Here is a 26,794-nt window from a genome sequence, read left to right on the forward strand (position 1 = left end):
ACAATCCTTTGCTCTTTATTGTCAATTCATGAACATTGCAAGCTGGAAATAATGCAGTTAAACCGTGAAATGCATTTACAAAATATTAGAAGAAATACAGTTAGTCTTAGCAAATGCAGCAATCCCAATACCTATTTACAAAATAAAGTATTGTAAGGTAGAGTGAATGTATATTTATATCATTTTATGTCATATATAAGGGATATTTGGTGCAAAAAAAATATTCCACAAATCATTTATTAAAAATAAGAAATCACTGATTTTCAGATCAATTTTAAGTCAACAGTTGGAAATTTAGAGTCGACGGTTTAAAGAGGCGATACGTATGATATACTGAAGATGGAAAATATATAAAACAAAGCAAACCGTATAAGAAGCAGTGCGTTTTATATCAGTGCATAATATTAACAGGAATTCTGAACAGAACAGAATCGCTTTTTACATTGCAAAAGACAGCAGAGGAACACTTGAATAACAGTTCACGTTAGACTAGCCCATAACCCCAACCTAACTTTTACCATTTCTATTGTTTCTCTTTGGAGTGACCCAACAGTAATTCAGCATTCATTAGGGAAGAAGTCGGCAACCTTTCTGACATGAAGGGCATTTTATATTTATATTAGAAACCACTATGACATATTTACTTCTCCATTTATATCTACACAACCATTCATACGTTTAGAAGTCTCTTCTGCTCTCCAAGAGTAATATTGAGAAATCACATTTTAAACGGTCCTTTATTCCTGTGATCAAAGCTGAATTTTCAGCATCATCACTCCAGTCTACAGTGTCACATGATCCTTCAGAAATCAGTATAATATGAATATTTGGGCTTGAGTTTGTTGCTCATAATGTTGCCTTTGTGGCTTTTAACTCTTTCCCCGCCCATTAACAGAAGTTTCTATGTTTGGGGTGTTGATGGACTCGATCTACTCCATGATCATCGTTCTGAATCCCATCTGGTTGCAGTCTTTGACCAAAATGTTATTTTCTCAGCTTTTTGTTCAGATTGTTGCTTCTTTATGAAACTTACCCACATTAAAGTGTTGATAATAAAAAAAATGCATTAAGATTTAAAAAAAAAATTGTTTAAAAGCAAAGGGTCTGTTATTTCTGTTTTTATATACTGCATGTTCAGATATTCATACACAAAAATATTCGGGGGGCCATGAAAATTTTGTGAACGCTGGTGGTGGCTGGCAACTTTAAAAAAAAAAAATCTGGTGGTGAAAGAGTATATGTTTTGTGAAATAGAGATGTACCCTAACCATACTAACATAAACAACAAGTTAAAATTACAATCATATAATATTCCTCATCGTCCACTTCCACTCTTGTGCCAGTAGCGGTTTCCATCCAAAGTTGCGAATCTAGCACCGTTTCCATCCAGTGAGTCCAGAACAAAATCATCACTTCCTAATAAACTGGCGCTAAATATCACTAAGTAGGAGAAGCCACTGTATATAATCATTTTCGTTTATAATAAATGGCTTGCAGCAGACGAAGTGCAATAATCGTGTCATCTATATTGCTTTCGGAAGAGGATGCTGCGGTTTGGGAACACAGTCGTGTCAGAAAGTTCTGGAAGATAATTATACCGAACCAGTTTGACGACAGACCTTTGCTCAGGCATTTCAGAACAACCAAAACAGTATTTCAGACGCTGTGTGACGAGATCGGTCCGCTGGTTTGTCCAGGACAGGTGTGCCGTCCCATCACGCAGTTAAAAGAACACTCCACTTTTTTGGGAAATAGGCTCATTTTCCAACTCCCCTAGAGTTAAACAGATTTACCGTTTTCGAATCCATTCAGCCGATCTCCGGGCCTGGCGGTAGCACTTTTAGCATAGCTTAGCATAGATCATTGACTCTGATTAGACCGTTAGCATCTCTCTCAAAAACATGACCAAAGAGTTTCGATATTTTTTCTATTTAAAACTTGACTCTTCTGTGGTTACATCGTGAACTAAGATCGACAGAAAATTAAAAGTTGCAATTTTCTAGGCCAATATGACTAGGAACTATCCTCTCATTCCTGCGTAATAATCAAGGAATTGTTGCCGCACCAGCAGCGCAATGATATTACACAGCGCCTGAAAATAGTCCCCAGCTCGGTAACTTTCAACGTGACCGGAACTAAGTGTGTAATATCATTGCGCTGCTGGTACGGCAACAGTTCCTGGATTATTACGCAGGAATGAGAGTATAGTTCCTAGTCATATTGGCCTAGAAAATCTGAACTTTTCATTTTCTGTCGGTCTTAGTACACAATGTAACTACAGAAGAGTCAAGTTTTAAATAGGAAAAAATATAGAAACTGAAAATATAGAGATTCAATGATCTATGCTAAGCTACGCTAAAAGTGCTACCGCCAGACCAGGAGATCAGCTGAATGGATTCAAAAACGGTAAAACTGTTTAACTCTAGGGGAGTTGGAAAATGAGCATTTTTGAATTAAATGAATTTCCAAAAAAAGTGAAGTGTTCCTTTAGGAATTTATCCGAAAAATGTGTTTCCATCGTAGTTTATGCGCATGTTTTCTTATCGGATAAACTAAAATGTAGAAATATCCTAAAATGCGGATGAAAACAAACGAATGGAAACATAGCTAATGTTTACTCCATCAATGGTAAGGTTGCCGACCCCTGCACTGGAGCATTCATTTCCTTTAATCTTAATCTTATTGCACTTAATTCAAATCTATTAATACAAAAGGCATTGGACAACACATCAGAAAAATAAAGGCACCATTATTATAAACCAAATCAAATCATCTGTATTTGTAAAGTGCACGTACATTGTTAGCATCCCCAACAGTTCCCCATAGTTCTGGACATAAAACAGAAAGAAAAAAACAACCTAAAAGAGTCAGTAAAATGAACCCACAACCAGGAAAGACTTGGATTCGGAGATTATCTAACCCAGAAATCTTGAGTTACTGGACAGGCAACAAACGTGACTTCACCAACTCCACATTGATGGGTTACACATACTGTTCAATCTAAAAAATCGGATCATAACACCCCAAAAACTTGACTTGGTTTTGTACGACTCGTCCATTTAATAAAGCACACGATTCCCTCACTTTGCAACTTCGCAGCCTACCTGAGCAACGCTAATACCATCAGTCCTCGCTTGAGTTGTCCGAGTCGTCCCAGTCTACCTCTTCCCATGATGCTTTAGCCCTTTGCTCCCAGCTGCGCGCCTGGGCCATGGCTGCTTGTGGCAAAAGCAAGACACATGCTGAAATCCCGGATACACGGTCCTCGAGGGCAGTCCCGCTCTCCCATCGGTCCTCCTCTGCGTTGTAAATGTGAACGTACTTCATCCGACTGCCTTTATCATGTGACCTTCCGCCCATGATGTAGATGCTCCCATCGAGGACGGCCATCCCTGGCTCTCCGTGACCGGCCGGCAGCGGGCTCACCACAGACCACACATCTGCTGTTGGGTTGTAGCACGCCACCTATACACACAGACAAGACCTGTCAAGAGCCCCTTTCACACATACTGTCTTTACTGGTAAGAGATCATGTGTGAACAGGGCCTTATCAAAAATACCGGAAAATTGGTTCTGGCAATTTACCAGTAAGGGAAGTTGTAACATTACCAGTAAAGTGATCTGTGTGAACGCAGAATGAAGATTACCGGTATGAACATGTAAAAATGCTTTGGGCCAATCAAAATTCTTATGGAGATCACGTGATTACTAGGGTTGGGTACCATTCTCATTTTAACCGGTACCAGTACCTGAAATTCGGTGCCGGTACCCAACGGTACCTTTTTTCGGTACTTTAGGCATGTTTACCTCAGGGGGCTTTCACACCTGCCTGCTGAGTACGGCAGCAGTTCCTTGATTATTACGCAGGAATGAGAGTATAGTTCCTAGAAAATCGCAACTTTTCATTTTCTGTCGGTCTTAGTACACGATGTAACTACAGAAGAGTCAAATTTTAAATAGGAAAAATATCGAAACTCTTTGGTCATTTTTTTGAGAGAGATGCTAACGGTCTAATCAGATTCAATGATCTATGCTAAGCTATGCTAAAAGTGCTACCGCCAGACCCGGAGATCGTCTGAATGGATTCAAAAACGGTAAAACTGTTTAACTCTAGGGGAGATGGAAAATGAGCCTATTTCCAAAAAAAGTGGTGTGTTCCTTTAAGGAATTTATCCGAAAAATGTGTTTCCATCGTAGTCTATGCGCATGTTTTCTTATCGATAAACTTTTTTTGAGTCTGGAATTTCCATCCAGCAGTTTTTAAGGTGGTCTCGGTGCGCTTTCAAACGAACTCTCGAACGGTTAATTTGTGGTGAGAACGTGATCCGACCTCGGACAGACCCAACTGCCAAAAAACTGCGCATTTTTGGACTAAACCAGCTGCCGTAGTCAGCCGCGCTGTGCATTATGTCACTGTTTAGCAACATTAATGCACACGTCGCCTCCTCCTGAAGTGACTCGCCGCGTGCAGTGCATAAAACATTATTTTCAAGCCGCATCCTCGCTTCATTCTCAAATGTTATTGTTAGACAAACTATATAATAAACTATGACCAGGGATACAATCAGCCACGCAGTCTCTCCATAGTTAAAAGCAGCGGGTTGTCTGTCGGATTTTCCTCCTCTTTGTTTACTTCTGGGAGTTCTGTTGGATTTTTCCAGCACGTTAATTCTGACAATCAAAGTGCATTTATACGTTCAAGACACATCTGGCCAGCTAGTGATGTGGATGTGGTCACGTGACTGCATTTTGGTTCGTTTCATCAACTGATTCGGACCAGAGCAATCTGTGTGGTGTGAAAAGGAACCAAAACGCCTGAAAAATGCCACAAAGTATAATTTTTCTCCCTTGGTCCGGACCAAATGAACTGAACTACAGATGTGAAAGCACCCTCAATAACTGTAAAGAAACTATTAGTCATTTATAGAAGTGTTATTGACATTATGCCAGAGCTGGTCGCTGTCTGCCATTGTTTGTGATGCTTGAATATTAATAAAAACAACCATTTTAGTAATAATAATAAATAAAAAATCTATGAAATGTTTTGTTGTGAATTTTCTAGTAATCAAATGAAGACATCAAACATTAATTTAATTGATCTTTTATATGAAATTTAACTTTTTTTTGTCAAACAACATACAGCACAACAGAGCTTTATACTGTTAAAATTACAACATAGAAGAAAAAGTGTGATTATTCCTTCGAAAATATTTTTTTTAATCATTTATTATTATTAGTGTTAGTATTATTATTATTATTAAATTGAGATATCTAAAATCCACTCATTGACACAGAGACACGCAAATCATGCAGGATTGGTATAGTCCTATATAGTACTATATAGTAATAGTCTCTCGCGCCCAGATGTGTTCTCAAGGGACCGAGATTTTGCACAGATTGATTTAATGTGAATGGGTATTCGGTAGTACCGACATAATTCAGCCGGTGCCCTTAAAAAGTAAAGAGCTCGGTACCCTACCTAGTGATTACTCAGCGCTGTTCTGTTTAGAGGAAGCTTTTTAATAGTTTTTCTATTTAAAAATTAGCTAGATGATCGTCTTTGACTATTGCGCCGTGTCTCACAGCTTTTTCACCGTGTCGCACTCGAGACACAGCCTTCTTGTCCATTCATCAGCGGCTCTGCGGTTGAGTACTATTATGCGCGTCTCATGTTTTTAAGAGCAAAAACCTTTGCTTGTTCAAAACAAATGATTCGGAGCGCGTATCAAACTGCCCAAGTCACATGGTTTCAGTTAACAAGGCGTTTCGAAATTTCAATGGTTTACTGCTAGGGGGCGCTGATGATCTCTATGAACCCATGAACCAGTGTCTATATGTTTTTTTAAAAACATTTTTAATGACACATTTGGATAATAAAAATGGTTTTAGTTAATACTCTCTTTATGGCCTGATTAAGCAAGCTCAGACATAAATAATGACTTAATTCAACAATTTCTTCTCTTCCCTGTCATTCTCCTGCACGGTTTACATTGTAGGCGCAGTATTCTTGTCACTTCATAAACTCTTGAATTAATTGCATGCTTTAACAGGTTAACGTTGACAGCCCATATATATATATATATATATATATGTGTGTGTCAATGAAGAGGTCTAAGGTCAAAGACTGTCTGAGATTAAAAATCTACTTTGTTTTGGAATGTACTCTTGGTATTCTTGATTTCATTTGTTTTAGAAAATCAAGAAACGTTTCTATTGAATGACTTGGACTTCAATGCCATATGGTGTAGCATGTAAAAGTAATACAATCTTGAAGACATGTAAGTGTACAAATCTTAATCTTGTGTTTTTGAGTCGCACAACATGATATTTTTAGCCTGGGAAAACCCTGACGAACTTCTGGCAAATTTGAGATTTGCTCTGCTAGTCCGTCTGGCCAAGAGCCCATTCAAGCCCATTTCCAATTTTCCCAAATCGAGGCACCAATCACAAGCGTTGATGCGGGCTTTACACGATGACGATCGCTCTGATTGGTTTTAGGTCTATCCAATTGCGCCCAGAGGCATTTGAGTGACGTCCGTTGGTGACGCCCCTTTGGAAATGGGCTGTGAATGAACCTTCCCCAGACCCACAGTTACAACTGAGAAGGATCTGGTGTTAACCAGGCTATGATATTTTACTTTTTAACTAACTTTTGCTTTAATAGTCATAAATAGTCAAATTATCTTTCATATTAAAAGACTTACTTACCTTGACACACACTTTTGGAACAGCAATCACATCAAGAGGAAAGTCTATGACGCCTTATAGTGGTTGGGAGCTCACTAAGTTTTGGAGTCTTGCTTTCTCTATAATTTAGACAGTTTGAAGTCATTGTAGACTGTGCAGAAGCAGGGCAGGTGTTTGAGAAGTTCAGTACCTTGAGGACGTCTCGTCTGTAACCGCAGCCGTCGTTGCTGCCACCGATGACGTAAGCGCGGCCCTTGAGAGCTGCCATGCCGTGCCACGCGCGCTCCACCGGGCCCTCGGCACACACACTCCAGTGATTCCCGCTGGGATCGTAACAGTACGTCTCCTTTAGATAAGCCATTCCCCGCCGGCCACATGCTATGTAGATCTTCCCATCAATCACTGCCCCGGTGTGGGCATAAACCTGCAGACAGAGGTCATCGGCATTAAGCTGAAAGTTCATAAACTCATGTCACATTTTTGTAGTTGCAGTTTGTTATGTAGCTAATTTATTTGGAATAATTATGTACAAAAAAAAAAAGAAAGAAGTCTCATATTGTGACAATGCACTTTAATCTTTTAATAAGCATGAAATAAATGTGATTTATAGAGTGCTTTTGTCTATATAATAATAGTTCATATTCTGAGGAACGGGATATATTTGAAAGACGCAATGTATGGTAAATGAGTGCCACAACAAAGATGGCGTCTTTGTCGGTCCGATTTGGGAATACCGGATGCAAGATGACGTACGCATTCGCTAAGCTGAAAAGAGTGATGGCGGGGAGAACAAATAGGTTCAGGTTGTGTGCCGTTTCTTTATTGAGTACATTTATTGAATTATTGAGTACATGTGTCCTGTGTTCACTATCCTTCTTGACTTGACTTAAGACCCTAACTAAAAATAAGGAAATTTTGACAGAATATATATCTGCCTGGCACCCCAGCATAACTGTAAGAGCGAAAGTGTTACAATATGATCATCAAGGCTCAAGAATACAGTAAAATTGTGAAATATTATTACAACTGTTTTCTATTTGAATATATTTTCAAATGTAATATATTCCTGTGATGAGTAAGATCAATTTTTAGCAGGCATTATACCAGTCTGCAGTGTCACATGACCCTTAAAGTGTCCCTATTATGCTTTTTTTCGGATTTGACCTGTCATGCAGTTTGTATTATAGCGGTTTGTGAATGTAAAAGTTTTAAAGATCAAAGTGCAGGAGAAATGGGGTTATCATCTCCCAAAAGTAAGAAGCGCTTCTGTCGTGAGTAATTCCAGTCTTACGTTCTGCATGAACTTACGTAGGTTTGTAACAAATTTGCATAATGCCAGGCTATGGTGTTCATTGGCTGCTCGTGAACAACATCTACTTTGACCCTCAGACACTAGTTGATTTGAAACCGTAAAAGCGACTCCATCGTAACGGTTCGTATCACTGTGCATCAAGTGCTGAGGAAGATCCAGAGCTGAAATTGGTAATGGGCGTTTGGTTTACGAAACACACTGTAAGCGTTCGACCAATCACAACAGACTGGACCATCTGACCAATCAGAGCAGAGCAACTCTCGGAAAGGAGGAGTTTAGAGAGACTGAATCCTTTATTGAACTGATTCAGACACTGTGAGAATAGAGCTGATGCTGCAACGTATATTATGAGAAAATTAAAGTGTTTTTTGACCTTGGATGCATGTAAACCTCTTTTAGGAGACTCCAAAACAAACCTTTAAAATAGCATAATAGAGGCAATGTAAAGTAGTGTAATGTAGTATAACAGCCTATTTATAATATTACTGTTTTTTACTGTATTTTTGATCAAATAAATGTAGCCTTGCCGAGCATAGAGACTTCTTTCAAAAATATAAAAAAAATCTTAATTATTCCAAAGTTTGACTGGTTGTGTACTGTACAGTTTAAGCACACAACAGTTCACGTTTCAGGAACAATTGTGTACAACACTCACAAAAATAAGCTGTTGAACGACCTTAATTAATTTAAAGAAAATTTCCATGAAATTGAATTACATTTTTTCAATAAAATCTAATTTGTTTGAAATTCTTTTCTTGAAATCTTGTTGTATGAACTTAACTTTATCTAGCAGGATTGACTAAATTAATTTTAGTCAGGTTAGTTTTTGTCCAACATTATAATTGTAGCTAATTAGACTCTACAATCACTTCTAAAGCTAGATGCTACTAGTATTCTACCACTTTTTGCAGAGTAATATTAAATATTACTTGTGGAGTTCTGCGAGTGAGGTTTAATGCAAATAAAGTGTACTGAGTCCCCACACCCTAAACACAGCCGCCACTCTTCTGCATAATGGTAACCACACAATTCAAAAACATTACAGAAAGTCCTCTAAGTTTCTAACATAACTGAACATTAAACACGAACATTAACTAACAAAAATATTTCCATTTACTGAAAAACACATAAAATAACACTTTAATCCCTAAATGTATGCATTCCCTTGCAAAGCATGCTGGGAACTACAGATCCACCGCCCAGTTAGATGTCAACAAAAATGATTCATATAGTTTTCACACAAATTAATTAAGTAAACTTCCGTTTTAAATATATTAGGTTGATTGAACACAATTAAATTAAGTTGTGACAAAATATTAAACAATCGTGTTACTTTTGCTTATTTTAATTAATTAAATTTAACAAGAGGCCAAAATAAATTTTTTGAGTGAATGTTGTATTAATAGGAAAGAAATATTTGAAGCATCTGATTTGCATTTGTAAATGCCATGAATCAGCCTTGATCATGTGACCTGCCTGAACTAATGCACTGCTCAATTATACTGTATGAGAGACTGTAATAGTAATATTTTTAATGTTAGCATATCTACAGATATCCGACATCAGCAACAATGGATGCCATTTTCTCACCTCTCGCTTCAGCGGCGCCACATATTCCCAGGTGTTGGTTTGTGGGTTGTAGCGCTCCACACAGTCCAGTTCAGTGGTGTAGTCTCGTCCTCCGATGGTGTAGATATATTTATCAACCACACAGATGCAATGATCTGCATGCGGCTGCCGTAAAGGCTCGATAGCACACCAGCTGTTGTGGCGGGGATCGTACCTTGATGAGAAGACAACGGAATAAGTTAAATGCTGTTATTACACGGCTCTGTGGAATACTTGATTCTGATTGGTCAATCACGCCATCGAGCGGTGTGTTGTTCTCAGATAACAACCGCTGACTCAACAAAACACCGGCTCATCCGGGTCACTGAAGTCAGCGGCGCTATACGCTTGCTAGGAACTTTTTTTCTTTTCGTGGAAGTTTAGCATTTTGGTGAGCTAATAAAATATTAAAACTCAGTCAAATCAATATTTTGTGTATAGTTATTTAATTATGCCATCCAGTATCATGGACTCGCTCTCTCTTGTTTCATACAAACGCCATTTTGTGACTATTGTTTTGTCACAGTTGGATTATGAGATACAAATTTTAAAACAGTTTAATCTGAAATCAATACATCTTATCTCCGTAATAATTTATTTGATAAATAATAAAATATTTGAACTCAGATCAATATTTTGTGTCTAATTATTTACTTATGTGGCAAGTAGCCGTGTAATAAGCGGGATAATGCACATCCAGCCGGTTGTTGTCTCAGAATCTGATCAAGTCCTCATCGCCCTGTCTGGGTTTATTCTGAGATAACAACCGGCTGGATGTGCATTATCCCTTACTTATACAATCATAATTTGAAAATTATCAAATGTAGTATGTAATATATATAATTTGTTCATGTTATATTAAATGTTTATATATATATATATATATATTAGCTATGTATTATTAACCCCTTATATTGGCTTATATACCCACAGCCATTACATATTTAAAACAGTAATATCCTATACTAAACCTAAACTAATCTTGACAAACTATCATTTGAACAAGCTTGAATCTATCTTGAAGTTGATCATTTGAACTATAACTTGACAAGCTATCATTTGAAAGCTTACAATCTCTAGTTTACATAGTTGGTTCTAATTTTCAAAATACATGACAAAGGAGCCGTAATTTATCAATTTGCAACAAGAATATTTTCATACTCCTAAGGCGTGTTCAGACCTTTATTTTGAAATAGTGATGAACATGAAAAATCATGAAAGAATGGTAGAAACCTCTGTTTGTTTTCATGCCAAGAGTTCAAATAGCATCCATTCAATTCTTTTAGAAAAAAAGGTCTGAAAATGTTTTGAATATAAAGAAAAAAATAATAAATTCAGCATTAGTGATGTGGCAGCGAGCTATAATGCACATACGGGATCTTTTGTGTTTCTTAGAGGTTGAATTCATTTCTAAATCTGCCAAACTTCCAACACTACTTCTGAATAGGATGTCTACTTCATAAATTGTATGAAAATTGTAAAAATAATGGTTCAGATCCCTCAAACAACATATGGAAATGGAGGCGCCCTTATATGGGCAGGAATGTCCACTAGTGGAGAAGTGTGGTACTGCGCCCAAACTAAATCTCACTGAACGCTTATTTTTTTTAAATATCAACCTTACATTTGAAAACTTTTTCAGATTTTTGGCTTTCATTTTTTTTTTTTTTTTAGAGTCCACCAGGTTTTGAAAATATATATTTTATATAAAATATGAATAATAAAATTTTTAACATTGTACATTTTCATAAACTCAAACTTCTATAACTTTTTTTCTGTTTAACTTTCTTAACTTATTTCACTTCTAAAACAATCTGCCAAATGTCTTCTTTAAAACAAGACCAATATTACATCTATGTTCCAAAGCATTATTGAATTACAACCATTTAAGTTCGGAATGTGCATTTTCATGTCTATTGGTGCCGCTTAAGGGGTTAAAAAGAAGTTTTTTCCCCATTATTATTTCATGCTTCATTACTAGAATCATTTCTTTTGAAGCATCACTTCAAAAAAATTATTTTTCGGCTGTCTGTGCTAAATTAATACGGGACAAATGGAATAATAATATCCACTGGGAATCTCTCTGTTTAAAACAAAGGACCTTATTGAGAAATGCTGCTCTGTCTCGATCTAGCTGACATTCAGGAGTTCATGAACGGACCGTTGTTTATAACACAAGCAACATATCCGTTCAGTCAACAGTTTTGGCATAGCTATGTTCTAGTATATTTCTTTATTTAAAGTGTTGCTGTGATACGACATGAGTTAAATAAAACTATACAGTTATAAACTATATAATTCAAAAGCAGTGTAAATCTAATTACATTTTATCCATTTTTAAAAGTATTATCTATTTAATTTATTTATACTGCCTGTATTAGCATTTAGTTTCTATTCTACTGTTACATTTGTAGATTAATAAAAACTACTAAGGTCACAACTACCAAAACAATTTTATCTGCATGTGAATTATTAAAATATCCACAACATTTTAAGAAACCTTCAGTTAAGGGATTATTATTAAGATAGTAAATCTTTGAAAATTATACTCAAGGGCATTCTGTGAGATACAATAAAAAAATGCAAACCACAAGTATTTGGATACAAGAGCAGTGTTGGAGAAAGTTACTTTTAAAAGAAATGTGTCACAATATTGTGTTACTGCCTAAAAAAGTAACTAATTGCAGCACTTTTTTATGAAAAGTGCATAAAAGAGTAATGAAAAGTTACGTTACTTTTGCATGACTTCTCACCTGGGCTGGGCTTGCTTGTTCGGCTTTTAATAACAAAAAAGTTCTACTTTTGGCAAATGTAAAGGCCCCTTTCACACCAAAAGTGAAGTGAACAAGCCTCAGGCTGAAGGAAATGTAAGTTCACGCCTGTACAGTAGAGGGCGCCGCTCAAACAAACTTTCAGCTGTACTGCCATTCTGGATTGCAGAAGAAAGTTCAACACTCTTCAGCAATAAAAAACAAAAATTAAACACAAAAGTAATGTTTAATTTAAGTCATTTTTGCTTATTCGTATGGTTGAACTGGATTATTGGAGGTCAGCAGCAAATAAAATTGGTTAATAAAGTGAGATTAAATACATAAAGTATATGTGTGTTATTTAACATTCAAATATTGCAGGTTTGCATAATATTTGCAGATAGAATTTGCATTTCACTGTTAAAGGACAAGTTCGGTATTTTACACTTAAAGCCCTGTTTACATATCGTATCTGATGAAATAGAACGGTTAAGATTAAAATTTGGACACATGCTGCTGTCCCGAGAATTTTAGGTTTATTTCGCTTTTGTGGACCAATTTTGCCAAACGCGTCACACCCGTGATTCTTCCGTTGAGAGCTTGAATAATAGACACTCCAGCCCAGTTGGTGGCGATAATGCACCTTTGCCAATTGCAAGCAAACCGCTGGCATTGCATTGAATACACAGAAGAAGCAGAAGAAGCGGCGGCGGAGTTATACCGTACCTCACACAGCACATTCAATACAAGTCAATGGAGTTGGACAAAAACTACGATAAAACCTGTTGGAATGCATCTTTTTAAGATGCCACTCGGTGAGTTTCACGTCTTTGTAAACAAAAGTTTAATGTGTTTTTAGGAAGGAATCTTCCAGTGCACATAGACAACCATTGGGGGGGGAGGGGGGGGGATTTTAAACCTAAAATTCTCGGGACAGCAGCATGTGTCCAAACTTTAATCTTAACCGTTCTATTTCATCAGATACGATCTGTAAACAGGGCTTTAAAGCTAGGGTCGGTAATGTTGGAGAGCTAGCCAGATTTGAAAGTGGCACCTCTTCTAAGCTCCGCCCCCTCCTGTCAGTGATCCGTCCAAAGCTACGCCCCCCCCCCCACAAACATGAACGCGCATCCACATTTGGAGTCAGCTGCATGTACCTACCAGTGATGCGCGGGTTGATCCAAAATGAGCGGGTGCCTGCGGTTACCCGCGGTTACGAGTCATCCAAAAATATTTGTAATGATATTCGGGTCGCGGTCGGTCGGGTCGTTTGAAATAAAGATGCCAATTAAACCTGTGTAATGTATATAGTACTAGACACAATGTTCTATGAAATACATAGGTCTACACTTTATTGGCTGAATGCGCGAGGATGACGCACGAGCTCAGTCATCAGAGATGACAGTGGGAAATCCTTATTTACCTTTTGAATGTTGAGCGCGTTATTAACTTTTGAATAAAAGCTGACGCGGGACAAAATGCCCGATTTCCCAACGCGTTGAACTGAGCAATGCCATTGTGCCATTTTAATAGGCTACTTTTAAACGCATATAGCTCAGTAATGTCAGTTTTATGTATTTGCTGAGAGGGGGCGGGGTTTTTGTTGGGAAGTCCGGGGAGAGACGCACACTTCGGTTAGACTGGATAAACACATGCAGCATCTTAATTGTTAAGAAAATGAAACGAAATAAATGAATAAATTAAGCCTTTATTACAAAACACTAGGCTATATACAGCATTCAGAAAAATGCGCACCCCTAGTTCCTCCGTCTACGGCCCATGACGCGATGAGCATTTACTCGCTACTTTAAAAAACGCGGGTCGGGTACAATATTTTCTTTCTTTTTTTTTGCGGTCCGAGTTGCAGGCGGGTTAGTTGAAAACGTCGGTCGGGTGCGGGTTGTTTATACATTGACCCACGCATCACTGCTGTGCACGCAGTGGTGCTCGGGCACGAGACATGAAGGCATCTGATTGGTTCTTTACATTCGCACCGAATGGCAGTGATTGGTCAGAGTTTTTACTGTCCTACAGCTGCTACAGAGGTCAGATTTTTTTCATTCCTTTTTATGAACACATAATGTATTGACTACTATCAGAATGGAAGGACCATTTCACCCAGTATAAAAAATTTTTTTCTGAACAGGATTACCTACCCAAGCTTTAAGTGTAAAATACCGAACTTGTCCTTTAATATTCATTGTTTGAGGAATAGCCTACTGTATCTGTTTTTGTGCAAGTGAGATGAGTAAATGCCTGCTCACATGTAGTCTAGAACTACAATACCCGTCATGTTCACACAGCGCACACACAACGCCTCTGCACTTACTCGCGATTTCTCTCAACACAAGGGGTATTTTGTGCTAAAACTTCACACACACACTCTGGGGACATCAGAGATTTATTTTACATCTTGTGAAAAGGGCATTTTACCACCCCTTTAATGTTATGGGTCTATTATTTTGCTGGAGGTCCTGGACATCTTGTTCAGATACATGGCATCATGGATTCTATCAGATACAAACAGATCAAAATCAAAACCTGACGGCTTCTGCTAGAAATCTTATAATGCGCCGTGATTGGATCTTCCATCAGGACGATGATCCAAAACGAGCATCAAAATGAACACAAAAATGTGTCACTGAGCACAAAATAAAGCTTCTGCCATGACCGTCCCAGTCCCCTGACCTGAACCCTATAGAAAATGGACATGAAAATCCTAACATGGATCTGGGAATCTGAAGGATCCGGAGAGATTCTGTATGGAGGAAGGATCACTGATCTCCAAACTCATCAGGCATTATAGGAGAAAACTCAGAGCTGTCATCTTGGCAGAAGGAGGTTGCAAAAAGTATGTAATAAAAGGGTGCCAATAATTATGGCCAACGTCTTTTGGAGAAAAACATTTAATTCATAATATGACCCCCCCCCCCCCCCCCCACACACACACATATAATATGATTTCCCCCCCACAAAAACATTAGATTTTTGCAAAAAAAAATTAATGAAAGATCAAAAGGATAAACAATGCAGATTTATTTTTACAGCCATCTTTGATCATATATACCAGGGGTGCGAATAATTCTGACCACAACTGTAAGTACTCTCTGTTTTGTTAGTTGTCGTCGTGTACATTGTGTGTTATTTTCCCTGCAAGCATTCTCTGTGATTATTATTAGAAGTATCTCTTTGGACTTCCAGCGTCATGCATATTATTAATACCAAGATGTACGTGACACAGGAGAGCTGTCAGTCAAAAACAAGACAAAGTAACTTGGGTTACTCATTTGAAAAAGTAACTCAGGTATTTTGTTGTAAATTTAAAAGTAATGGTGTTACTTTACTAGTTACTTGAAAAACGTAATCCGATTATGCTTTACTTGTAATCAGTGTTGGGTGTAATGCTTTTTATTTTATTTTAAGTTTTTCATCTAATATTTATATTTTATTATAGCTTTATGTAAATTAACAAACACAGTTTTAATAGTTTTGTTTAACAATATCAACACCGATCAAGAGCTCTGCATAACACTGTGATGAGATGTAAATATTCACAAATAAATACTTGAGAAAGCAAGTTAGAATTTTGTCAAAATGCATGACAGTAATGAGGAAATATTTTATGGTAAAATGAGACTATACCAGTTCTGTCAGCAGTTTTCTAAAACCACAATCAAAGGCACTTCCTTAAAGGAAAATCTCTTCTTGTTCTCTATTTGACTTCCTTCAGTTACTTCTGCACAAGCTTTTGGCACCGAGCACTGCAATATTGTGCTCATATTTGGCTCTGGTATGAGAAATTGCTTGTGCATTTGTAAACTGCTTTCATAAAGTGCCTGTATCGTTTCATCTATCATATGCAAACCAGAAGTCCATCTGTTGTAAAGTTTCTAGAATGTTTCTAACCTTGTGCAAGCAGAAATAACCGATCATGTGGACACTATAATAGTCAGTTTCTTTATGCTAAGTTCACTGGATTCTTAAGTTACTTGACTTCATTTGAGAAACTGATTTCAAACCATGAGTGTTCGTCCAATTATACTGATCTCAGATTTGGATATACAAATCCAATAATCCAATCCACACTTATTGGATTATATTGGCCTCTGACTTGGATATAATACAAATCCAATAATCCCAAACACAAGACCATATGGGAGTAGCTAAAGTTCAAAGTGAATGTCCTGCAATGGACAAGTCACACACCTGATCTCCAACCTGGATAATGTGAAGCCAATCTGACTGTAAAGCCCGTGTCACACCAAACCAACAACGAGGAGCTAGCGGTCAGCGGTGACGAAAGCGGACTGTGTTGTCCCCTCGCTTAGCATGTGTCTGGGTGAAAAACAGCGTTTGAACAGTGGAAATAGCCAAAGGCCAACTAGCATGTGTGTTCTGCACCTGTGTGTAAGGAAATAACTGTCTATATCATGTATTAATCGTCTATATTAGTCTTTCAAAAAAGTGAAACCAAAACTAGGACTGCATATATATACAGGTGAAACTCGAAAAATTCGAATATGGTGGAAAAGTTCATTTATTTCAGTAATTCAACTTAAAAGGTGAAACTAATATATTATATAGACTCATTACATGCAAAGTGAGATATTTCAAGCCTTTATTTGTTATGATTTTGATGATTATAGTTTATGAAAACCCCAAATTCAAAATTAGAATATTGTGAAAAGGTTTTCATAAGCTGTTCAATCAAAAGGCAGGGCCACTTACCGCCAGCATCGAGATTCAGCGCGGAAGCCGCTGGTGTTCTTGTCTCCGCCAACCAAGTACACGAAGTTATTGAGCACCGCGATGCCCATGTTGGACATGCGAGGAGCGCGTTCTGCCCCCAGACTCCGCCACTCGCCCCAGGACGGGTGGTACACCTGGAACCGCTCTTCATTGTCCACCAGTGCACTAGACGAATACATGCCACCAAATCCCAGAATGCACTGGGAGCTGCAGCGAGGCTGAGTGAGTGGGGTTTGCATGACCGGCTGCCACAGCTCCTGACTGTGGTAACGTAGAGCGGCGGCCACAGAGTCTCGTAGCGGACACTGTTTTAAGCGGCTGTGCAAGCGCTGCAACACATGCTTCTCCATCAGACAGAACCGCACCGCTTCCAACATCCGCAACGCGTCCTAAAGGAGGAGTTCATTTGATTAAGATATCGCCAGTGCTGGACAAGAAATTAACTCAAGTAGCAAACTTGAGTAAAAGTACAGATATATCATATTAAAATCTTACTCCAGTAAAAGTATAGGACAAAGTATTCATTTTCAGTTTTCTTGAGTATGAAAAGCAATTGTTTTTTAATGTACTTAAGTATTAAAAGTAACAAGTACTGATTGATGAACCATATCTAGCCAGCACTAGTCAGACTAGTCAACACTAATAAGAAATACTAGTACATACAATTGACCCCTCGCAGGGAGCTTGATTGACAGGTGATCTGACCAATCATACTTCACCATCCACCATTTTGTCTGACAAAGCAGTCAGGAGAGTTAGTAGATTAATGGGAGGATTTGAACTTGAGAAGCGGAGTGTACTGACGCCGTTCCGCGGTTAAAACAACATTCCTTCTGATGTTCATTCATGTTTATTTGATGCTATAAATTATAGAAGGAAGAGATGATCGGTTCACGAGCAGCTTTATCTGAGACTCTACAGCAATCTGTCACACACATTAAAGAGCCACAAAATGGTATTTATTGTTTACATTTCTTTAAAAAAAATTACCAAATTTGAAAGGTGAGACTTTGTTTAATATGTTTAATATCAAAAGTAATGGAAAAGTAACCTGGTCTGTGTCTGTCAGTGTGTTGTCAGTCTCCTCTCTGCTCCACGATGTGTTTTTCACTGCGTGAGAACATGGTGTGTGTGAGAGAGAGCGTCGTAGCTTGTCGGACATAGCGACAGTAACTAAGGGGGGCAGGTCTTTGCGAACGGTCAATTGTATTGAAAATCTGTGTAAATATGTGGCGACAAATTAGGGCCGCATGATTAATCGTGTTTTAATTGTGGTAACGATTTTTGCTTCTTTCCATTAATTACAAATAATCGTTGTAATATTTGCACAGCTGATTGTTTGTCCTTTTTAGGGGCCAAGCACTGAAGGTGCGGGCACCTATTGTATCTGTTCCCGTTCTTATTCTTCTTCTTCCGACTGGGCGTCTATGGCAGCCCATAGAAGCGTATGCGGGAAAGTTGTTTTGGTTTGACATTCTGATAGAGGACATTCCCAACATCAAATACACCAATTTTGGTGTTTCTAACTCATTCCCTCTAGCGCCACCACCTGTCCAAAGTTTCAGAAATTGTATGCTAATAACTTTTGAACCGTAAGGCGTATCAACAAAATTCTTTTTTCCTCTGATTCCTGAGCTCATGCCGATTCGATTGCACTCTATGACGTCATTTTCCGTCAAAAAAATATGTCCGCCATATTGAATTGTCCAAAAAAACTACTTTTGCGAACTCGTCCTAGACGGTTTGTCCGATTCTCACCAAAATTGCACCAGATCATCTTCAGGCAGTGCCGACAAAAAGTTATGGAATTCAAGTTGATTCGCTTAACCGTTTTTGATAAACGCACAAACAAATTGTACGTAGCACTTGCAAAAATAGACGTAAGGCTGTATCTCTGCAACGCTTTATCGTATTCAGACCAAACTTGGTACATGTCATCACAAGCATGACCTGAAGCTGCATGCTGCGTTTCGGCGCAGCGCCACCTACTGGTCCGGAGATATGAAAAATTGCTATTTTGGCTTATAACTTCTGAACGGTTTGTCCAAGAATCCTAAACGTGGTCTCGTTAGATTCAGGGCTTCATGCCGAGTCGACTGATATCCAATTTTTCCAGATCGGCCATTTTGTCTGTCGGCCATTTTGAATTATGTGCTAAAATGCTGTATTTTTTGAACGCATGAACGAATTTTTACGAAACTCGGTACGGGTCATCAGTACAATGCCCTGAAGGAGCCTGAGAAGTTTCGAAACAGCGCCACCTAGTGGATATTTTTTTTTTTCAAATGCTCATAACTTTGGGTGTGGTCAACTTATTCTCACGGGAGGCATCTCCTTAGACTCCTGAATCGTTGCCGAGTCCAACGATACCAGACTTGCCAGGTTTCGGCATATGGTTTGTGCAGCGTTGTAATTTAGCGCTTAAAAAACATTTGGCGATATCTTCGAAACCGCTAGTCCGATCGAGACGAAACCACCGTCAGAAGTTTGGAAACATAGGTCGATAGCTATACGCCAATGCCCAAATCTCAAAATATTGATCGTAAGGGGTAGTAAAATTCAATCAAAGTCACGTGTCAGTCGTTTTTGACGTGTTTTTTCACATAAATGTCTATAACGTTGAATCTAATTGAGATATTTTCACCAAAATTCACACACAGATGCATGGGCTCAGTCTGAGGACACACAAAAAAAACTGTGGGATTGAGCCTCTTGGTGGCGCTAAAACTAAACAAAACATGAAATTCCCATTGACTTCAATGCAGTTTAGTGATGTAAAATGCTATACTTAACGAATGCATTGCTGTAACATTATGAAACTCAGTATGTGCCATCAACACCATGTCCTGAAAGTACTCAACAGATTTAAAGACAGCGCCACCTTTTGGTCAAAAGTTGTAACAAATTTTCACAAAATGCTAATAACTTTTGAATAAATTTGCCTATAGTAATGACACTGATCTCAATAGATTCCTTGGGTTATGCTAAAAAACATAGATACAAATTTTGCCATAGTCAGCCAAACTTCCTGTCCGCCATCTTTATTTTCTTTTAAAACCTACTTTTTCGAACTCCTCCTAGACCGAACGTCCGATTTTCACCAAAATCGGATCGTGTCATCTCCAGACCGTGCCGAGTAAAAGTTATGGATTTCGTGTCGATAGACGAAACCGTTTTCATATACCGCAGCGGCAAAGTTGAGGCATGATGCCAAAATGACTATTCAGGCTTTATATCTGCAATGCCTTGACATATTGACACCAAACTTTGTATGTGTCATTGTCACTTCACTCTGACCACATCACATCAGTTTCGTAACTGCGCCACCTATTGGTCGAAAGTGATACTCATATTTTTAGTAAATGTATGTGATTTTTCAACTATTTTGCCAAAATTCATCTTTAAATGTCTTCAATTGCTCCTTGCTGCAGTTGGTCTCACACTCCCAGCCACTTTGGCATGTCTTGTCGTCTTGCTTGCGCTTGGCCCCGGTGATTGCTGCTTGCAGCTATATTTTTCTTTGATATTTCCATTTTCTTGCATGGGTAACAAGCCTCCTCTATCTTTTTAGTGCCAGATGTCAAGAGAATAAATCCCCCAAACAAAAGGATTTTCCTCTTAAAAGGATACGTTCTCTGCCCAGTGTTTTACACATGGGGCAAATTGTATTAACATTTTAAGTGGAACACTGTGCAAATATACTAGTTCATTTTCATTATCATTTGAGACTGCTAAGCCAGTTGGGAAGATGCATGGGCATTAATTTGCGTTATTTTACCTACAATCACCTAAAAATACAGAAAGTGGGTCTCATTCATGAAACACGAGCAGAACTAATTTTTGTGTAAATCGTGTGTAAAGTGGTTCTGGCGTAAATTTTCGCATTCATTAAAATGTTCGTATTTTCCAAATGTTAGTTGGTACGAAATAAATCTACACCTGCTCCCAACCACGCGTAAATAGTGCGTTTAACATCCGAACGTTTTGCTCATTAATAAGGCTGCATTTTAATTAACCTTAATTGGGTACATATTTACACAACATTTTGAAAAAAATATGATATATAGTAACTACATTCGGTTTTTCTTTTTACTTTTATTTTGAGAGCCAGTAATAGCATCTGCAAACGGAACACTTTAATCACATAATTAATTGCTTTCAATAGGGCTGGGCTAGATTTTTTCGAAGTGAACTAATTAGTTTTTTGCAGTCGAGCTTCACGTCGAACCATTTTCTCTTCACTTCTGGGACTGTTCGATTAACAGATGAAACTCCAGTAACTGCATCTGTAATATCTGCCAAACTTCCTTTTTTTAGGACCTGATACGCCACTATGTACGCTTGAAAATAAAATGTGGCGTTTTGAATGAACTTCTGATAATAAAATATTATCTGATAATGAGAAATTTTTCTTTTTCATTCGCTTTTGAGAAGACATGTTGAAATCCTTCGTTTGGTGTCATAATATGATGCCCATATATAGTTGTCAGTCGGATTTAATGGGCGGGGTTTATGGTAATTGAGCATGAGCGTGCACGCGCGTCCCATTTACGACTGATTGAAATTCATTAACACACACACACATTTCACTATCACATCTGATGTTTACGAAGTATTTGTGTATCAGGAGAAGAGTTTTCGGAAAGGTCTCTTTACGCGCAGATCACTCACATATGTACTCGTATATTTACGAATGTTTCATGAATGAGACCCATTGACAGACAAATGTCCACATTTATGCTTTTCAGCTTAAACAGCTCTTTAGTAAACAGATTTACTAAATAACTGACAGTCGTGACCTAAATATGATTTCATTTAAAATAATCAATGCTAAAATTCATTAGTAAATGTTTGCACCATCAGTCACAAGCACATTCAAGCTCAGAGGACGATATACCTTGGCTCATTTTGACCGGATAATTGAATCAGTGTCGACTCAAAAACAGCTGTGGGTCAGTCAGATTCGCGAATGAATCGTTCAGTGTTATTTGTGAACCAATTCAGCAGGTTCATTAGGATTAATCAACCCGTTCACGAATCGGACATCGCTCTTGCGTCTCGGGGGGCTGGCGATTTCTTCACTTAGAAATAACGAAAAATTATATGTTTTTATGGAATGTAGTGGAGTGAAAAGTATATGATATTATGCTTTGGAATGTAGTGAAGTAAAAGTTTTCCAAAATAAAAATACTTAGAAATACTTTGTTACCACAGCTTGACATTAACTTTTTATCTCAGCAGTTGCTGTGACTAGTGGCTTTCCAAAGTTACAAGCCACTCACGCCACATTTTTGACATCGATACCATGGAGAAAAACTACCATATAGATATTTTTAATATTATCTCATAATTTGGCAGCAGGAATATTAGGCTGCTGTCACTTTAAGACCTGACGCACAGATCCATTACACTGTTACACGTGTCCTAACCAGACGCGATGCGATAAGATCCAGCGACAGATCTTTTGTCTGTCCACACTAGACGCGACTGCGAGATGTGTACAAATCAATCAAAACCCACAGCCAATCAGAACAGCGTGTGGGCGGAGTCTCGCGGCGTGTGCACGGAACCAGAGAGAAATCTTGACTCGCAAGAAAATGGATAAGTAGCTAGATAATCAAATTCACAAATATTACACCACTTAAACATTATTCAAATACATAGGCTGCTGAGTTACTTAAACAATCTTTGTCAAATAATACATTTGTTTCTTCACCGTTTGAACGTTCTTGTTTCCATTTGTTTCATTTCAAGATCTGAATTATCCATTGTTGCTTTTACAGCTACAAAGCTGGAGCATTAAATGATATTCAAAGTCACATGACACGCTTTTAACATTAAATAAAGCACATAAACAGTGCCTGAGATTATCATTCCCACACTTTGTGTTTGTTGTTCCAGCGCGACGTCGCAAAAAAATAGAAACCGTTTCTAAAATAGAGTCGTCGTTTGTGCAGCACCACCTGGATGATGCGACGGCAGCCATATTGCGCCAGAACGCCCACCACACACCAGCTTACTGGTGGAGAGGAGACAGTGATGAAGCCAATCAGTGTATGGGGATGATTAGGAGGCCATATTTTGGCCAGGATGCCGGGGTTACATCCAACTCTTTTTCGAAGGACTTCCTAAAATATTTAATGACCACAGAGAGTCAGGACCTCGGTTTAACGTCTCATCCGAAGGACGGCGCTCTTTTGGCAGTATAGTGTCCCCGTCACTACACTGGGGTGTAAGAACCCACACAGACCACAGGGTGAGCGCCCCCTGCTGGCCTCACTAACACCTCTTCCAGCAGCAACCTGGATTTCCCAGGAGTCTCCCATCCAGGTACTGACCAGACTCAGCCCTGCTTAGCTTCAGTGGGCAACCGGTCTTGGGCTACAGGGTGATATGGCTGCTGGTGTTAAACGTTGTATCACATGCGTTTTATTTCTCAACTGTAAAACTGTCACTTAAAACATAACTGACTGTGTTTATGTAAATACTGGCCAAGACCGGCATTTTGAAATTATTTTCAAACAAATTCTGTTTAAGCTAAATAAGCAGCAAAAAATAACTCTTTAGTTAATAACTAACTTTAGTTCTGAGAGGCAGTTTTATGTGCCACACTTTGGGTGTGAGCTCAAAATCTGTGGGAATGAGTAAAATTATGCATAATACTCACGATCCCACACCAAAATTCAAGCCCGTAACAATATTCAATATTCCAGCAATATTCATATCCGGAGCTTATTAAAACAGTGAGTGAGGAGAGGCGGGTTTGTGTGTAACTCGCTGTCGGAGAGATGAGAAAGAGAGAAAGAGCAGCTGGTATTGTGAATCTATTCTGCAGAAAATCAGTATTGGAAGCGTTTCAGATATTTCAATATCGATATGAATCGATGTTCATATGAATCGTGTACATTGAAAAACGTATATATTACAACCCGCCAAAGTGGCTAGTAGGAGTGCCTGCGTTACACGCCACTGCTAAAATACACGCATTATTTTGGCGGGTGTTAATGTCAAGCCTTGATTGTTACTGTCCACTACTGGATATCACTAACCCATCAGTTTCTCACCTGTAAGCACACCTCGTCCTTCTCCACCTCTTCAGGGGTGTAATGGTAGTGCAGGGCTGCTTCAAACACCTCGTTCTCTGAGCTCACCTCCAGCTCGTTGCTGGACAGGACACTCAAGATCTTTTCCGCAGGAAGCTTTCGATACACAGGCGTGCGCGAGAAAGTCTGGATGTTCTTGAGCAGATACGAGCGGATTTTCTCCCCGAGCTGGTTCAGCCCGTATATGTCGGCGAGCTTCTCCACCTCCAGGATGTTGTCGTCATCCAGCCAGGAGAACAAGAAGTCGCAGCAGAAGCCGATCACATCTTGCACCTGGAGCAGAGTGGCGGCGCACAGCACTTCTTGCACCGAGTCCAGGTCCAGTTCCAGCTCTGAGGTGTAGATGAAGTCCAGCAGCTTCATCATCGCGGTGTGTGTGACTCCATGAACCGGGATCTCGGTCTGCTGCATCTCCCGCAAACCGCCAGCAAACATACCCCTAAAAACACAGAGAGGAATGAAACAGTGTCCAGGGAAACAATAACCATGTAGCTCAATCTTTTGAAAAGCACGCATGCTATACGGAGCCACAGCCGTGTGGGCAAGAGCTCCGACATGTCGCACTTCAGGTGACCCGAGTTCGAATCCCAGCTCAAGGTCTTTTCCCGGTCCAATTTCCTTCTCTCCTCTCCCATGATTTCCTGTCTGTCCTCATACTGTCCTATCTAAATAAAGCGAAAAAGCCCAAAAATATAACTTAAGAAAACATGTGTCTGTGTTAGATACACAACTGAGAGTCGAACAATAAAGAGGATTACGTTCAGCTAATCAGTTTTTTCACAAGAACATGGCAGCTTTACAATAATCTTTAAATATACAAAATAATTAACGAAGTAATAAACCATTAATAGTATTAACTTAATTAATTTATTCAAAATGCATTTCATACATATGACTTAAATACATCTCTTCTATAATAACATCTGAATTCTGGAATTCTTTTAATTTCTCCTTTATCATGGATATTTTTGTATCATTGACCCACACAAATATATAAATATACATAAATGATGTCACATAGTGGCTGTTGATCGCTGACATGATTAGTAACTTAATTGATGTGCATTTCTCAGTATGTATTTTTGGTCGTTTATGTGATTGGTGTAATAGGATTAAAAAACAAATTCCCCCAATTATTGTATAATTATTAGACATGTAGTTTTATAATCTAATATTAATTGAAATACTTTAGTATTTGCCACACTGCTAAATGAATATTAAAAATGCTTTTGAAAATGAAAATGAAACAATGCTTCTTCTTTTGGCCTTATTATTCATCACAGAATCCTGAAAAAAATAATGTATCATCACGGTTTCCGCAAAAATATGAAGCAGCACTACTGTTTTCAAGATTGATAATAATGAGAAATGTTTCTTGAGCAGAAAATCATCATATTTGAATGATTTCTGATTCTGAAGGATCATGTGACACTGAAGACTGGAGTAATGATGCTGAAAATGCAGCTTTGATCACAGCAATAAGTTACATTTGCAGCTGTGGTGAGCATAACCTTAAAAAATGTCATAATTTTTAAGGGAGTGTCATAAATACCTGAAATAGTCGCAGGAGGCCGCGAGAAGAATACGGTGGGCCTGGATGGGTCTTCCCTCCACCAGGAGCACCACGTCGAACAGAATGCCCCCTTGCCGCAGCGTCAGGAGCCCGTCCAGCAGCCCCTGAGAATGGCCATTACTGCGGTATTTCTGCTTTGCACAGGGTTGAGCGGAGCGGGCCGTACAGGAGACCAAATCATCAGCCATCTTGACACAAAAATGCAAACAAAGTGAACCTGCTCAGTGCTCACATGTTTGAGTGCAGTTCCACACTGCGGCTAAAGGAGAGAACAGGGAGAGAAATGAGTGAATACACATACAACTTGACCCTCATCCTGTGTATGTCATCCATTGTTGTTATTAATTACTATGGAATAGAAGGTAAATGTAATGTTATGACACCACCATGTAAATAGGAAGAAGACACACTCTCAGTCATTTACAGTAAACAAAGACCTGTCTGTCTCGCTGCATAACCAGAGAAACAAGAAACAAGATTTTCATTCAAATGAGAATACATAATCCAAAAAATACAAAGCATCTTAAGGGGAATATTGGCTTCAGGTTGACACCCTTTACTTTTAACTTTAACATTTTTATTTTCAAAATGTTACCATCATTTAGCTGTAAAGAGTGGCCTGTGTGTATTCCTATTCGCAGCAAGAGCCACTAAACACAACATTACGATAACAAAAATGATGTGATCAAAGGCTGGATGTGCTTTATTCAGCTGACAGCAGTGTGTGATCGTTATATAAACTTACAGTACAGCAAATGTTGAGTTTGTGAGAGATCTGCAACACTTCAGCTGTCGTTGCACTTACCGGAAACGATCGGATGTTTCAAAGAAGCCTGTTGCTGTCGTATGACAGACAAAAACTCGATGATGAGGATGATGATTATGATTATGACTATGATGAGGACGCTTCAGTTTGTTTGTTTTCTGATCGCCCAGCTGACTGAGTTTCCCTGTGAGGTCACAGCAGCACTTCCGGTACAGAGCAAAACAAATGACATCAGCAGTGACTGTC

General features: G+C 38.6%; 1 protein-coding gene across 2 annotated transcripts; it reads right to left on the reverse strand.

Moving 5' to 3' along the window:
* klhl22 (kelch-like family member 22) lies at nt 1-26,794 on the reverse strand. 2 transcript variants are annotated; one of them, XM_079637529.1, is made up of 7 exons: nt 26,588-26,794; nt 25,762-26,041; nt 24,171-24,648; nt 17,086-17,495; nt 9,590-9,782; nt 6,878-7,111; nt 1-3,465 (listed from the first exon to the last, which is right to left on the reverse strand). In XM_079637529.1, exons 2-7 carry the CDS (start codon nt 25,968-25,970, stop codon nt 3,124-3,126), a joined length of 1,866 nt encoding a protein of 621 aa, XP_079493655.1. In that variant the 5' UTR covers nt 25,971-26,041; nt 26,588-26,794; the 3' UTR covers nt 1-3,123. The 2 variants fall into 2 exon arrangements, with proteins under 2 accessions (XP_079493655.1, XP_079493656.1); XM_079637530.1 differs by having other exon boundaries at nt 24,171-24,874.

The sequence above is a fragment of the Phoxinus phoxinus genome, assembly GCF_949152265.1.
Source record: "Phoxinus phoxinus genome assembly, chromosome: 15".
Lineage (NCBI taxonomy): Eukaryota > Metazoa > Chordata > Actinopteri > Cypriniformes > Leuciscidae > Phoxinus > Phoxinus phoxinus.

What these genes read in the sequence shown, in the direction of transcription:
- klhl22 (XM_079637529.1), bottom strand. Translation starts at nt 25,970, where the DNA reads ATGGCTGATGATTTGGTCTCCTGTACGGCCCGCTCCGCTCAACCCTGT. An exon ending in GCCTCCTGCGACTATTTCAG is followed by an intron (nt 24,649 to 25,761) that starts GTATTTATGACA and finishes CTGTGTTTTTAG; the next exon opens with GGGTATGTTTGCTGGCGGTT. An exon ending in AGGACGAGGTGTGCTTACAG is followed by an intron (nt 17,496 to 24,170) that starts GTGAGAAACTGA and finishes CTCCTCCTTTAG; the next exon opens with GACGCGTTGCGGATGTTGGA.